The sequence below is a fragment of the Atractosteus spatula genome, chromosome 9, assembly GCF_055471065.1.
Source record: "Atractosteus spatula isolate fAtrSpa1 chromosome 9, fAtrSpa1.hap1, whole genome shotgun sequence".
In the NCBI taxonomy this organism is placed as follows: domain Eukaryota; kingdom Metazoa; phylum Chordata; class Actinopteri; order Semionotiformes; family Lepisosteidae; genus Atractosteus; species Atractosteus spatula.
In genome coordinates this window covers 26,236,302-26,251,907 of record NC_142714.1, presented here as the reverse complement: position 1 = coordinate 26,251,907, position 15,606 = coordinate 26,236,302, and the positions used below count along the sequence as shown (strand labels likewise).

The 15,606-nt window shown below is 35.6% G+C and overlaps 1 protein-coding gene across 9 annotated transcripts in view; it reads right to left on the bottom strand.

Annotated features, from left to right (window-relative positions):
- Positions 1-2,779: 2,779 nt before the first annotated feature.
- fut8a (fucosyltransferase 8a (alpha (1,6) fucosyltransferase)) overlaps positions 2,780-15,606 on the bottom strand; it is a 401,280-nt gene continuing 388,453 nt past the window's right edge. For all 9 annotated transcript variants that reach the window (XM_088924800.1, XM_088924806.1, XM_088924802.1 and 6 more), the window contains 3 exons: positions 8,045-8,221; positions 6,822-6,972; positions 2,780-3,904 (listed from right to left, as the gene is read on the bottom strand). In XM_088924800.1, the coding sequence (XP_088780926.1) occupies positions 3,575-3,904; positions 6,822-6,972; positions 8,045-8,221 (658 nt within the window). In that variant the 3' untranslated portion in view covers positions 2,780-3,574. The remainder of the gene's footprint in view (positions 3,905-6,821; positions 6,973-8,044; positions 8,222-15,606) is intronic.

Sequence of the window (15,606 nt, the reverse complement as noted above, 5' to 3'; positions counted from 1 at the left end):
GTGTGGATCACAATGCCAACGCGATCCTGTATTGGATAAAGCAATTAGAAAATGGATGAATGGATCACATACCACATTTCTGCCATATGATTTATCACTTACTGTAGTGCCCCCTATTGCACACATTAGTGACCTCTATTCTTTGATTGATTGGCCTTCTGTTCATACTTCTGTTCTGTTCATACTAAATGGCTTCACTGTTTAAAAATCATTTACATATCTTCCCATCTCAATAATTTAAAGCCGTTTTCTGTAACATCCTACAATTTAAGATATATCATCTTTATCAAATTAAAGCTCCTAAGAGCAACTATCAACAACTGACACAAGCCATTCCAATTTTATGCTACCAATGACTTGGAACTATCTGCAGGGTTAGCTGAAATTATATACCTTTGTATCTGTGTTTTCAGTTGTATGATTCAATCTATTTTGATTGACGTTTAACTTGTACTTGATAACACAGCCACAGCCTGCTATATTTTCTATAGTCATTTTTCATTATTTGTGTCACTTTATTGTCAATAAATAATTGAACTGATCCAGAAAAGAACAACCAGGTAAGATATAATTACATTTTTATTCTTCAACACTTGACTACTTGGGTACCTGATTTACATATTCAAAATCTTCCAAGGCATTGATAAAGGCAATCATATGGACTTCAGAAACAACACTGAAATCAGATGTCAGAAATGGATCTATGGCAAAGTGCATTTAAATCTGAGAATAAGAGGCATTTCTTTATACAAAACGTTGTGGGAGTATGGAACAAGCAATTCAGCCATGTTGTTGAAGCCGATAACTTGGCTTCCTTCAAGAGAAGGCTGGATGAAACCCTTGCATCAATTAGCTACTAACTACCAAACAGTCTACATAGTTTGTAAGACCTCTGATTTGTAACTTTTCTTATTTTTGCTGCTCTAGCACCTCCTTACACTCTAGCATTTGAGCTTAATGTAATACATGTGTGCTGTTCTTTAAAGAACACACTTTCCCAATCAATTAATTGAGCAAAGTGCTCCTCAGTATTAGCATAATCTGTTGATCTCTCTACACCCATAGAGGTAAAAGCAAATGTTAAAATTCTGTAAATGATCACTATAGAAATCCATTTCTGTATTAAAAAAAACCTTGACTGAAAAGAGTAGAACACCACAAAATTTTAGTTGACATTTAAAAAATGACAGGATAACCCACTTGAATTCCAGACACTATAGAAATATCACAGCATGTCAATACAAAGTTTTTAGTATTCTCTTTAATTATGTATTGTAGTTGCACCCCGAACTACAATTTATTATTTCTGTTTTTGGATATTTGTCTTACCACAAACTGTGATTACTCATAGTCTATCTCCTGAAAATGTTGATTCTTCTCATCATAGTAATAACATTTTAACACACATTACAGATGGATGCCCAACTTTGGTAAACTACTTAATCCAAGTCCAGAACAGTTTTTAAAAAATAAAATTAAAGAAGTACTACATCTAATTCCCTAAGACTAAGCAGCAATAGGCTACTGGTTAATCAATGGAAAAGGGGAATGGACTTTTTATTCTCATCACTGTATGTCTTACTCAATGACTCCTTGGTTTATAGCAGTTAATTCATAATGGAATTTCAAGCAGAAGACAACACCCAATTTCCTCCATTTCCCTCCATTTCCCTACGTAGGGTATAAATATATGCATATAGACTACTCTATCCCAGTGTGTTGTCTTTGGTTTCTCATAGGGAGGCTTCAACTCCCTTTGTTCCTAAAAGCAAGTGGGCTAAATTCAAATATTACAATAAGCACTCTTTCTTTAGAACAGTTTCTTACTAGTTGACTCAAATATGGCAGTAAATTAGGATTAGGAAAACCAGTTGCAGCTGAAATACCAGGCTCTGCAGGGAGTTTTTTGTTATTGTAAACTTAATCTTTTATTTTGGTCCTCTCTCTCTAAATTTGAGATGCCTGTAACAATTTGCAGTCTGCAACTAAATGGTTTGAATGGATTGCTATTGCAATACTGTACAAGAAACACATTGATGTGAAAAATAAAATACAGTACACTCTCTTACGATTCTATGGTTTTATATACAGTATTAATACATATTTGACCTTCACATAGTCCAGTAGATAAATCTAACCTTGTGTGACAAATAAACACATTTTCTTCATTAAATAAAAAAATCAGGCAACATTCAGAAGCCTTGAGTGAAAAAGTAAGTGCACCCCGTGATTCAGTAACGTGCAACCCCCTTCAGCAGCAATAACTTTAAAGTAAACGTTTCCTGTAAGAGTTTATCGGTCTCTCACATCATTTGGGAGGAATTCTGGCCCACTCCTCCTGACAAAGCTGTGTCAGCTCGGTGATGTTTGAAGGCATCTGAATACCCCCTTTTCAGTATTCATTTTCTGTCATACAAACCTCCATCCTTCCACTTGCATTCATCTCTCTGCTTTGCCCGCCAAGTGGGAGTGTTCCAACATCCAAGCTGTCATATTCCAGCCAGGCAGCTGTCGTCCCACATCCCAAACTGCTCAGTCTTCAAACCAAGTACATGTGTAAACATGTCTGAACAATTGTTTTTTAAAAAAATCTCTATATACTGTATTTCTAAATATCACTTAAAATTTAAGTGTGTGACTTTGACTTTTAACACACTTCTTGTGTTGCAAATTTTATAAAAGCATACCTAGAAGCCCTGTCATGATTAATAATATTGGAATAATGTGGTCCAGCTTAATCTAAAGATCTAAAAGAAGAATCAGAAATGAACACACTAAATGGCTTATTCAGATTTATTTGTTCCTTTATCAAAGACAATGCCCATAAACTTAAAAGTATGAAAATCTCTTCATGAGCTACCAAAATTTGTAATGACAATGATAATTTCAATTGACCTTTTTTCTTTATTAAAACTCAATAAGGTTAAAGGTTTAAAAACAAACAAACAAACAAACAAACAAATGAACCATTCATGGAGTTCAGACTTCTCTGTGCCTTGCAGTTGAGGCACAGTTCTCAATGCAAGAAGCATCTTACAGTTAAGGATCAAATTTCACTTCGGTTTCAATACTGAGCACAACAGCGCAATTAAAAAAAAAAAAACATTGAATTTTAATTATTTTAGGCACCGTATTCAGACACACACAACAACTAAAAATGTTCATATCACTCATTAAAAGCACAAAATGGCAGTGTGAAATTTCAAGGATTGTAAATTAATAGCAAATGATCGGACCCAATGAATAAGCTGTGGTGCTGGGGTGGGGGTGAGGTCTATCTAGTAAAAAGAGATTGGTTGGTTCCTGGGTAGGATACATTCAATGAAAACAGGGAGGGATAAGGTGTTCCTTAAAAAAAACAACAACAACCCATTCTGCAGATGGTACTTCTGAATTGTCTTAAGTGTCAACCATTAGTCCAGTTCCTGATTAGAAACAGTGGTGATCACAATCCCTTCATGTAACAGTAGATTTTTTTTATTTTTTACAACCGAAAGCAGGTACCCTTTCCTAGTGAATGCCAAGCTGAGATGAGTGTGCATTAAGGAAAAACCCAGTAACACTCTCCATCAGTTCAGTGATGCATCTGCTTGTCGGCTTCAGGGTACGTTGGGTACTTCACTGTCTCTATCTTTTCCTTCACTTTGTAAGATGGATATAGCCCTGTTCGGCCAATCTTCCTGTTGATCCCTTTAGAATAACCATCCCAGTGGTTCCCAGCTACCCCTATGACATCACCTGGCTCAAGGGGGATCTCTTCTCCAGTCCGTGGGTGATGAGGGTATATGGCTATCTGGTTGTGAGCGTTCTGTCCTCCAAAGTAGTAGATGTCATCCAGTGAATGGAAATATGATGAGGCATCAGGGTGGAGGGTTTGCATTATCTCATAGGCCACTCGACAAACCTATGAATGACAACACAATCAGAAAGCACAGATACAACACAGGAACATATGGAAAAAACGAACAGGATAGATAAGATAAGTTCACTTTATTAGCCATATACAATTTCTTGCATTAGGAAAGCAGAGACTCATTATTTGACTGAGCTAAATGAGGTACAGTGCCTTGCAAAATTTTTCACCCCTCTTGGACTTTTTCACATTTTATTGTGTTATAGCATGGAACCATGATGTATTTGACTGAGAATTTTTGCCACTCATCAACACAAAGTACTCTATAATGTCAAAGTGAAAAAAAAATCCAGACATTTTACTAAATAAGTTAAAAATAAAAAACAGAAAATAATTTAATTGTATTCACCCCCACAGAGTTAATACTTGGTAGAAACACCTTTGGCATCAATTACAGCTGTGAGTCTCTTTGGGTAGGTCTCTGTCAGCATCTTGACACTGGAATATTTGCCCATTCTTCTTGGCAAAATTGCTCAAGCTCCATCAAGTTGGATGGGGATTGTTTGTGAACAGCATTTTTAAGTCATTCCACATATGCTCAATTGGATTGAGGTCTGGCCTTTGACTGGGCCACTCCAGGACATTAACCTTTTTGGTTTTCAACCATTCCAGTGTGGCTTTTGCTGTATGTTTTGGGTCATTGTCCTGTTGGAAGATAAATTGTCCCAGTGCTCTCGCGGATTGCAGCACGTTTGTCTTCAGGATTTTTCTGCACTTTCTGTACCATTTTTACTTCTATCTGTATGAGTTTTCCTTTATGAGTCTCTGCTGCAGAGAAGCATCACCAAAGCATGATTCTGCCACCACCATGCTTCACTGTAGGGATGGTGTTCTCAGTGTGATCTGCTGTGTTAGGTTTGCACCAAACATAAAGTTCAATTTTGGTCTCATCAGACCATAGAATCTTCCTCCGAATTGTTGAGTCTCTTACATGGCTTTGGGGAAACTTCAGCTGAGATGTGATATGAGTTTTTTTCAGCAAAGGCTTTCTTCTTGCCACCCTTCTGTACAAGCCAGATTTATGAAATGTACGTGCTAGTGTTGTCTCATATACAGTTTCTCCCATCTCTGTCATGGAGGACTGTAACTCCTTAAGAGTGGCCTCCCTTACTACGGCTCTTCTTGCGTGGACACTCAGTTTTGGAAGATGGCCAGTTCTGGGCAGATTCACAGTTGCTCCATATTTTCTCACCTTTTTAATGATGGACTTCACTGTGCTTCAAGGTATATTCAGTACCTTGGAAATTTTCTCATATCCTTGTCCTGGCTGGTATTTTTCAAGAACCTTGTCTTGGATCTGCTTGGAATGTTCCTTGTTCTTCATGGTGTAGTGTTTCTTTGGAAATGCACTAAGTGGGGAAGCTTCCAGACACAGGTGTATTTATTCTGAAATCATGTGAAACACCTCAACTGCACACAGGTCAACTCCAGTCGAGTAATTATGAGAGTTGGAGAAGAGAGTTGGTTACTTCAGAGGTAATTTAGGTGTGTCAAACCAAGGGGGTGAATACTTATGCATTCAATTATTTTCTGTTTTTTATTTTTAATTAATTTAGTAAAATGTCTGGATTTGTTTTCATTTTGACATTATAAAGTACTTTGTATTGATGAGAGGCAAAAATTCTCAGTTAAATACATCATGGTTCCATGCTATAACACAATAAAATGTGAAAAAGTCCAAGGGGATGAATACTTTTGCAAGGTACTGTAATTAATCTTCATAAAACTGTGCATAAGAGCTTTTTTTTCTAATTATTCCAGAGAAACTGGGAAACTGATACACTCTTTTTCAGAACTTTTGTCTTGGATCAAAATTTTGCTCTTTTTTTAACTTTAATAAAGATTTTTTTATAACTGCAGCAAATAACAGTAAACATTTTGCTTAGTATAATCGTATCATAGAACTCACCTATCAAGTGAAATTTGTGATGAGTGGTAGCTCTTTTGCCTTATCATTAAATCTTCACTTCAGATTATTAGTACAAAAAGAAGCTAACAGTTTGAACCCACATGACTTGATGAAAGGAAATGTAGCTTCAATCTGTAAACATCTTAATTAAATAACCCATTAAAATTCTTGGTTGAATTTTAGGCACCTGACAATCTGCGTTCCCATCAAAAACTTTCAACTTTCAAATTTTCCAATTATTCCAATGAAATTGATTTAAGAATGTTATTCAAAAACTAGTAGATTATACATTATTCTCTAATGAGTGACATCTATTACTTCTCTACAACTGGTATATTAACCATGTTTCCACAAATTAACATTAAAAACAAGTTTTTCGATTTTTTGACAAGTAAAAGAAGTAAAAAATAGAGGTATTTATCAGATGAAATATGCCCTGAAACAACACGAAATGTAAAACGAAGCAATATCAATTAATCAGAAAAACATGGGGGTTATCAAAAATGTCATTTACAGTAATACCTTTTAAGATTACTGCTATGTAAGATTTTCCAATAAATCTGAAGTGGCCTGGCAACATGGATTATGTGGAAGATGTTTCCAATTACAGTCTTGAGATTTGGCATACTGTATGTGCCATGTGTTAAAGTACGTGTAGCTAAAAAGATTGTGTGGAGTACACTTGGTGAAATGGTTTTCAGAGGAATGCTCAACGCCTTTTATTTTTTATTTCACAAACATATCAGTGCTGAAAAATACCTGTTGAAATAACTATATTTCGAGCTTCCTTATTAAGTTAGCTGGTTTATAGATACACATTCCTATGATCACACACCTATTCCTCAATATTTTCAAAACTTGTGGTTTATAAGAAAACTTATATATGGTATAAGTAATAAATGGCATTATATATGGTAGACTAGAATGCAGAATGATGATGACTGTCTTCAAAGCACATCTGACATATTGAGGAATTTCATCCGGTTTGGAGACACTGACCTGTGATGAGAAAGTACAGACCAAAAAGTCTGTCTGGGAGAGGAAGTGAATATCAAGGATGACACCCCGCAGTGAATTCTCTGTGTAGCGATTGTGCAGGCCCGCAGACCAAGATATGGAATTGTCACTTATGAACTCATAATCTTGGTACCTAAAACACACAACAGGAATAGTTTAAAAATCAAACTTGAACAACTCTGTTTGTTGCCCCTTACTTCAGAGAGGTTAAGCATTTTACAATGTCATTTATTTTTAACACATATGACTTACTCAGTTTATACTTAGTTAAAAGACAAAACTACTGATACCGAGGATCAGTACTGATACAGTATGTCCTTTCACTAGATTCTTTATAGTCCTGGAAAATAATACTACTACTAACCTACATAACCCATGAAGAAAGAGCACTTTCCCGAAGACTAAACTTAAAAACTTAAAAAATACCATTGTGGGGAGCCCAGAGGTTGACTTTGTCTAATTGTTTCCATTTAATTTCTTCTGTTCTATACTGTGTTGTAATTTCTTATAATTATCTCTTATGAATTCAGTTAAAGCTTCAACCATCTGCATAATCACAAATCAAAAACCTGACAACTGATGCCGACTTCTCCTTAATTACAAAATCCCTTCTATGAAGTAATTACTGGATTATAATTTGTAGCTGGATAGGATGAGCTGATATTTTGATGTAATCCAGATCTTGGTGATACAAACAAAAGTAATAAGAACATAAGGACATTCCATGGATCAAAAAAGCCATTCAGTCAGTTTGATTCACAAAGGAAATAAAGAAAAAATCATCCACCTGCTTGTTTTAGGAACCAACAGTTTTGGCCTCAGCAATCTAGCTGGAATGCTTCTTCCAGGCACCTACAACTCTTTGTTGTAATAATTGTTTTCTATTCCCCATCCCAAATTAATTACTTGTTAGTTTCTTATTGTGACCCTCCAATTGAATTAAACAGATATTGTGAAGGTTACAGACACAGTCAAAAAGTTCAAGTAGGTAGCTGTGTAAGCATTCTTAATGGTTCCCTGCATTGTCTTTAGGATAAAGATGAATCTACAGTATATTATCATCCAGAACCCTTTTCACATACAGCTTCCTGCAATTCAAAATCACTGGTATGTCCAGTGATTATATATGAATCAACTTCCCAATTAGATCAATCATAAGATTCAATGGGAAATTATTCAATGTTATTTTTTTCTTACTAACTTACTTTGCTTTTGCTTCCTGCAATAAGGAAGGATCATCAGTTGCTAGGTAGACGCGCTTCTTGTCAACGTGGGTCCTCAGGGCCAGACTCTGGAAGTGCTCCTCCACATGAACCATGTACTCCTCAATGGGGTGGAAGGCTGCCTCTGTCCCTACCTTGTCAGTCCTCCGTACATGGACCCTGAGGGAGGAGACCACAAACTTCAAGTTAAGAGCATGCTCAGGCAGGAGCAAGCATGAGGCTAAGAGTGATTTCTCTTAATGGCTACAACAACACTGGCTCCCTGCTAGTCCCTAAGATAAAAGCTGTGTTCCACCACCACCAATGCAAGACTGTGTGCACTTGGACTGTCATATCTACTAATCAGATTGTCAGCACCAAACATTAAACAAAAAGAAAATATCATGACATTATTTTCCTTGGTAGCAAAGACACTGGTTAAGTCCTTCTATAAGCACAACAGATAATGGAATCAAGAATAGGTCATTTAGAAAAAGTGGCACAGAGCCTTAACTCAAGTTATTAAAAAAAAGAGAACCTAATTTAACATCATTCAGATAAATTCAGATCATTATCCTAGGTTTGTATGAAATGATTTAATGATTTATTTTAATGATCAATTTTCATATAAATCATAATGAACAAAATATTTGTATGCATTCACAACCGTGTGCAACATTTTAGTTCTGAAATTATTTTTTCCTATTGCTCCCATGAACTGGCATGATGTATTTAGAGCTAAAAAATGAACAGAGTCGAAAGAGGTGTTAAATTGCTGAAAAGGGATATTTAATCTTGAGAAGTTTCCAGTAGTATTGGTTACTGTATTATGGAAGAATACACAGATAAGTACAGTGTATAGTTTATCTGGTAAAAGTCTACGCTGAAGGTTGGTCTGAGTACTACAGCTGCTTTGAGGTTCAGATCCAGGGTCTGAGGCTGAGTGCAATTGAGATGAGTAATGAGTGAGGCCAGGCCCATCATAAAGTGTGCTTGCAGTGCTGGCCCTATTGTTAGCAGTGTGCACTTTCCCAGGTAGGGCCATGAATGTTCTTAATCATACAGAAAGGAACATGTTATATTTAAGGTTAAGTTTCTCTCCAATACATTAGGCTGGGCTTTTTCTCATCTTTTAAATATTATGTATAATATTTAAATAATAAATCTTGACAACTTAAGTCATTTCCTTGATTTAATTGGAACATAAAGTATAGGCTATGAGTATAATAACAACACAACTACTGTTGTACTAAGGGTTCTTCACCTTACACTGTAACTCCAGACAGGATGGAAAAAAGACTAGCTTTTTTCCACTTCACTGTTTTTTCTTAACATTCTTACAGCAAGCATCACCTATTGTTAACTTTGCAAATAACAACAACAACAAAAAAGAACTGAGAAGACTAAGCACTTGCATTAAAAATTAATCTTTTTAAACATTAAACCAGTGACAAACCTGCAGGAGCAATGTGATCTCTCAGAATGCCACTTTTTTCTAAGTGAATTCAACAGAGGCTCATTTGTAGTCCATTTTGCTGTTAATTGATTTGTTTTGTCAGCACAAGAGATTTAAATGCCAGCAATTTTATACAAATGGAAGTCAAAACCTGGCTGCCCTATCTATATTTTCCTATCTTACACATTGTAAATGTTTCCACAGTTATTTCAAAGCATATCCTCCAGAGTAAAAATTGCTCCCCCTTTTTTGAAGGCAACAAAAATGTGAATTGCACATATGTTGAAAAACACAATATAGATTTTAAAAACAATATATGTTTTCATTTTAAATGGAGGCTTTAAAAACTCCCAGTACAATGCAGAAGTATGGGGTAGATCAGCAGTAGCACGAACTGGAGTGAAAAAATAGTGAAGGTCTAAAAGAAGAGAGGTGCAAAAACACTGAGGCAACTGAAAATCTCTGGTCAAAGGCAACACAAGGATGTGAGAGCTGGGCACTCAGAATAGCAGGGTCAGGCTAGAGGCTTATGAAATGCATGGATTTTGTTACAAATTCACATGCCTGCAAAGGGAATGAATAGGTGGGGGTACATCTTGCACACATCAGGAATTCATAAAGATTAAGATGCTTTGGACGTTCTTATAAAAGTGTTTAGAAAAGTTATGTTCCAGGTCTATGAAGAGGACAATTGATTGAAAAGTATGACAAGTAATCCTGCGGGAGGTATGTATTTATCAAATCTGATTTTTCTCAATGTCCCAAATCGATTCTGAGTAGCGAGCCAAGCTGTTAAATCTTGTTCAGAACATGGTACACAATTTCTGAATTAAGTGAAGTAATTACTGCTTTATTTAATGTTTCAATGCTCACCTGTACAGATTATACTACTTTCTATTTGTGTCCCTTTTAATGAGAAATGCACATCTAAAGTATTGAGGGAAACGTTTCCATCTGTGGCACATCCCACTTAACCAGTTGAATGGGGTGGAAGTCTTACAAACATTAACCACCTGATAGTCAAGCCTTTTCACTGCTTATATTCCAAAGATGAATGTAACTGTAGGAGGAATCTCTAAACTGGGGCTGAGGACAAATCAACCAGGGTGGTATAATATCAACATTCCTCCCTAATCTTGTCACCCACTTTGCCTACTTTTTTTGAAAAAGAACAACTAAAAAGAACAAAACTTCAGCCTGAACCAGCAACAGGAGTTACTCCATTCACTTCACCTTACACATGTCTTGAAATAACTTGTTCCCTGACACTGTTATAGTATAACTACTTAATAATAACTAATTAACTATCTCTGCATCTATACAGATCCAGCCATTCAAAATGACCAAGGTATGCTGCGTTAAAACGCGGTGGACTTAGTGCAATATAACACATCCTACCGCATTTTTATTGAAATAGGATAATAGTATCTGGAAGCACCTTGTAAAACTGCCAGGTGGAGCTAATAAAGCTTAACGTCTCATGTACAGCATTTGAGCTGTCGCCAGAAAACACCTGGTTTAGAATTTTAAACTGTGTATTACAGCATTTTAATAATTCAACATTAAAAAGGCAGTATATTTTATAAAAGCAAGATTGCTCAGTTGGAGAAAAGTACACAACCTTCCACCTTCATTATAAATAATTTAATTATGCATGAATATTTAATGCATCAAAGTCTTTAACTTGGTAACTTACAGTGGGTTCTGTTTTTTTAACATGCTTGTTCTAACATTATTAAGCTTATATTCTGTACTTCATAAAAAGTTATATAATTTATCCTTTTCTAAGAATACGTAGTAAGAACACCACTTGCTGTTATTGTAAAAAGATAAATGTTGTAGTGATTTAACATCATTTGATAGTTATATTAATATGGAATCATGTAACTAAGCAGCTAAAGTATCACAAGTGGACGGCTTCTTTAAAAAAAAAACTTCTATTGTACTTGTAGTGGTAATGAGCACTGTAATGTAGGGAGCTGCACCCAGGTGGTTCAAAGCGTGACTGGAGCATTACTTTCGGTTTGTTTCTCATATTGCCGAATGCATAAAAATAGTCCACTATTATATCTTAATATGAACATGATGTGACTCTTTCAGTTTAACATCCAAATTGAGAAAATCTATATTTTGTCTTAATCCAAATGTCAGCAGCCAGTAATCAGCCAACAATTTAATTTGGAATTGTTAAAAAAAGTTTAAACTGTACTATATACTGTAGTACACCACCTGGAATTAAACCTGGTCCGTCAGCAACGTTCAACAGGGAGCCGGATTGATGAATTATTATATGTGATGGTTTTGTGTTTAAGGATTTCTTCACAGAAATCTTAAATGAGGGAGGGGGGAAGGATTATTTTTTACAATTGCCAGTAATCGGGGAACAGCTTATCAACACGAAGGGCAAACAATTAAAAAATAAAAAAAACAAATAAAAAATAAGATACAATGATGTGTTTCTGCCTAAATCAAACATTGCATGACTTTAAAAGCTGTAAAAAACTGGATGATTTTTTTTCCTCATGATCAGCTTAGAATCTTTGTGAAAGCTGTAAGATTTTTACTTTTTAATTAAAGGTTTAAAAATACTTGAATTTCAGTTGTACTGATTTAATACCTTTTGATAGTAATATTTATATGGAGTCGTGTAACTAAGTAGCTAAAATATCCCAAGGGGACATTTTGGAAACATTTGATGTTCATTTTTAAAAAACTATATATTATTGTCCTTATAGTGGTAATAGGCAATGTAGTATGCTGTACCCAGGTGGTTCAAAGTTCAATCAGAGAATTACTTTGTTTCTTACACAGCTGAATATATAAAAGTAGTCCAATATTAAAGCTTGTTGTTGAGTGTGTGTATCTGGATGAATTATTATAAATGATGATTTCATGATTTTGGATTTCTTCACGGAATTTAAAGGAGGGAAAAGGGTTATATTTACACGCTGCGTACTGCATCTTCTTATATTTGTAAAAACATTCCAATTTAAATGCAATACGGAATATATTATTAATAATATTGTAACAAATTCGGGTTCTTGGGCTTGCGCTCTCACTGCTCCTGTCCTAGTTCATCCTTCACCATGTCGGCTCGAACCTGGGTCTCCTGCCTCGCTCAACAGAGGTTTTGCCAGCTAAGCTTCAGAAGACCTTCTTCAGCCTATGCAGCCAACATCCGTGTTATGCGCAGGAGAGTAGAGGGCTGTACTGTTACCGCGCTGCAACCGGCTTGTACCATCTGTATGCCTGCCGTTCGTTACAATATTAATTATGAATGACCATGGACGAGTTGTAAACTGAAGAGCTAGAGAAGCTAGATGATTTGTCTTTTCAGCTCGGAATTTAACCTTTGCAGCAATCCTTTTGGCTATATTTCTTACTTAGCTGTATGAGTAAAAATAGATTGGATTAATAACTGGAGTAAGAAAAGGTATTTCACACATACTTTGAAACCATATGGCTTTGGAACAGCGGGAGGCAAGACCTGGCTGAGAGGGGAGGCGTTATTTTGATTTTTCTGTGCGAACCGTATTCGCTAAAATACTATAATGAGTCCCTGAGGCATATCGTTCAAATTTCAGAATTATAAAAAATAAACCTTTGTTGATTTTGCATGAGAGACAAAAGGTACCTTCTGAGAAGTAGTGTACTACTTCCAAAGTAGGTGATTTTGACAAACAGCTAATTTTGCTTGAAGAATTTAAAATCTGTCTGTACTGTAGCTTTATTTAATTGAGCAGAAAGTCACCTTGCTCTTACAAGCAGCTCTTAAGCAGCGTTTGTGTGAACACACCACACCCTTTTGAATGCGTTTTAATCAACTTTGTCTGTCCAGGGGGGTTGGGCAGAGTGATGGAGAGTGAAATAATTAAACGACTGCCGGCACTTTTTCTTACCCCTTGGTGCGAGGTGATAATGCGGAAAACTGTTGTTTTTATTTTATTTAGAGTGTGAACATTGAGTGAGCACCGGGGCATACAGTGAGATTAACAAAGTGAGATTACGGAAATGGATAGTTTATGTAAATATGTTGACAAATATTTGCTTTCACGAAGGTAGATAAAATTGTATCCAGCTGTGAATCAGCTACGTGACTTTGCCCCCATGAAAGCTGTGGGAAAGAGGTTTAGGGGGCAGTGTCACTCACAGTGTAGTGCCCATAGAATGTTAGTTTTAATACATGGTACAGTATAACAGTATAAAGCAAGTATGTTTTTTTAATGTTTGTAATCTCTATTCTTGCAAGTACATTTTTTATTCAGTTTGCTTCTGTGTGTTAGCTGGTGGACAAACATTCTAGTTGAAAATTCTTCCACAAGAAGTGTACCTTTAAAGTGGAGAAGAAGGCAACAAACGTTTTCAGCTCTGTATGTCGCTCAAACCATTTCTCTTTGGTATTTTAGTCATAGGCGTGGGACGACGCCTCCCCCCTCCTCCTTCACTCTGCCTGCCTGACCTGTTCCCATTTTCAACCATTCTGTGTCCGAATCGCAGCGGGTGAGAGAGAATAGGGAGAGACAGAAAAAAAGTGAACTCTGGTTTAATTTTAAATGATATTTTACCTTCATTTTTTATTTTACAAGTTTGTATTTTACTTATTTTTTGATAGTCAGATTTAACGTATGTTTAAACACAGTCTTGCAAATTAATGTTTTTACAAGATGTGGAAGTGCAACAATTTATCACAGTGTGAATTGTAATACTAATTATTGATAGTATTACTAATAGTTAATGCGCCTGCCATCTGACTTTATTTAGATGTATATAAAATATTGAACTGTGACATAACATTCAGAAACACAATGGAAAACGGTTTGTAATATTTGTGTAGATGAAATTTTTCTAAAATGTATTAAAAAAAATTAAAAACGATTCAAATGTATAATCTTTCCATGTGTAATGTCCTTAGAAAGTACAATAAACCCCAGCTTTGTTTAGCAATGGTTTCAAATATAAAACTAACTGGTGAGAAAGCTATGTGTAATGATAATTAAAAGATTTCAAGTTAAAAGAAACAATTTACATTCCATTATTAAGTTTTAAATGCAGATGTGCTCAGTGCCATAAACAATGCAAACTGCAGAATGGTCTCTTTACAGCACCACCTCTTCTCTGACTGAGCTCAGTGGGCGATGCACTATTTTCTCAGCCACCTGCTAATTTGCTTCACACCACGAGAAGACAGGAGAATGTGACTGTACTGTATCTGTATGGAATTCGTGTTGCGTTTACAAAATTAAAGTGTTTAAAATGTTTAATTAAAAAGTAAAAACAAACATACTGCTTACACAAAGATTCTAAGCTGATCACAAGGAAGATTACAAGAAATCCGTTTTTCGTGGATTTCGTGTTTTTAACTAAACCCGTTTTTTATGGGTTTTAAAATCATGCAATGTCTGTTTTAGACAGAAACTTAATTTTTTCTTATTTTTGATTTACTTTAAAATTAAAAGAATCAGTTGCCCATCATGCCACACAATATTATGTGACATTTTTATGTTTTTGAGAGACTGCAGAAGGCTTCAACTGATATAAAAATATAGCATAATGCCTTCTCACGTTATGAAGTCACTTGCACCTGGGATCCGCGTTATTCAAACTAAGGTTTCTAAATCTGCAACCAGGTACTACATATTGTTTAAATAAAAGCTGTGAAATCTTTCACAAATTGCTATCTTTAAATCTGTAGGTTTCAGGCTCTGTGTCATTCACGTTTTTATTTAATTATTAATATTACTTAACATTGAATATGTTACAATATATTTTTTTAAAATGTTAATATAGTGTACATAATATTTCCTATTTTATTTTTTTAAGAGTCTTTGTTAGAAGAAAAGCTTGTGCCCGAAGAGGGTATTGAACTCAGATCACCTAGACAGAACCCCTATTGCAAACCTGCTGTACCAACAGGCTGCTCGGAAACACAACTGAGACGAACAGCTTAAAAAAGGTTTTGAAAGTAATCATGCGTGAATGAGTCAAATTAAAAAATAAAACATGTTTATAAAGAAAGTGGATTACAGTAATACTACCAGCTATATACATACAGATGCAGCCATTCAAAATGAGCAGGGTAAGCTGCGGTAAAACGCGGTGGGCAAGTCGC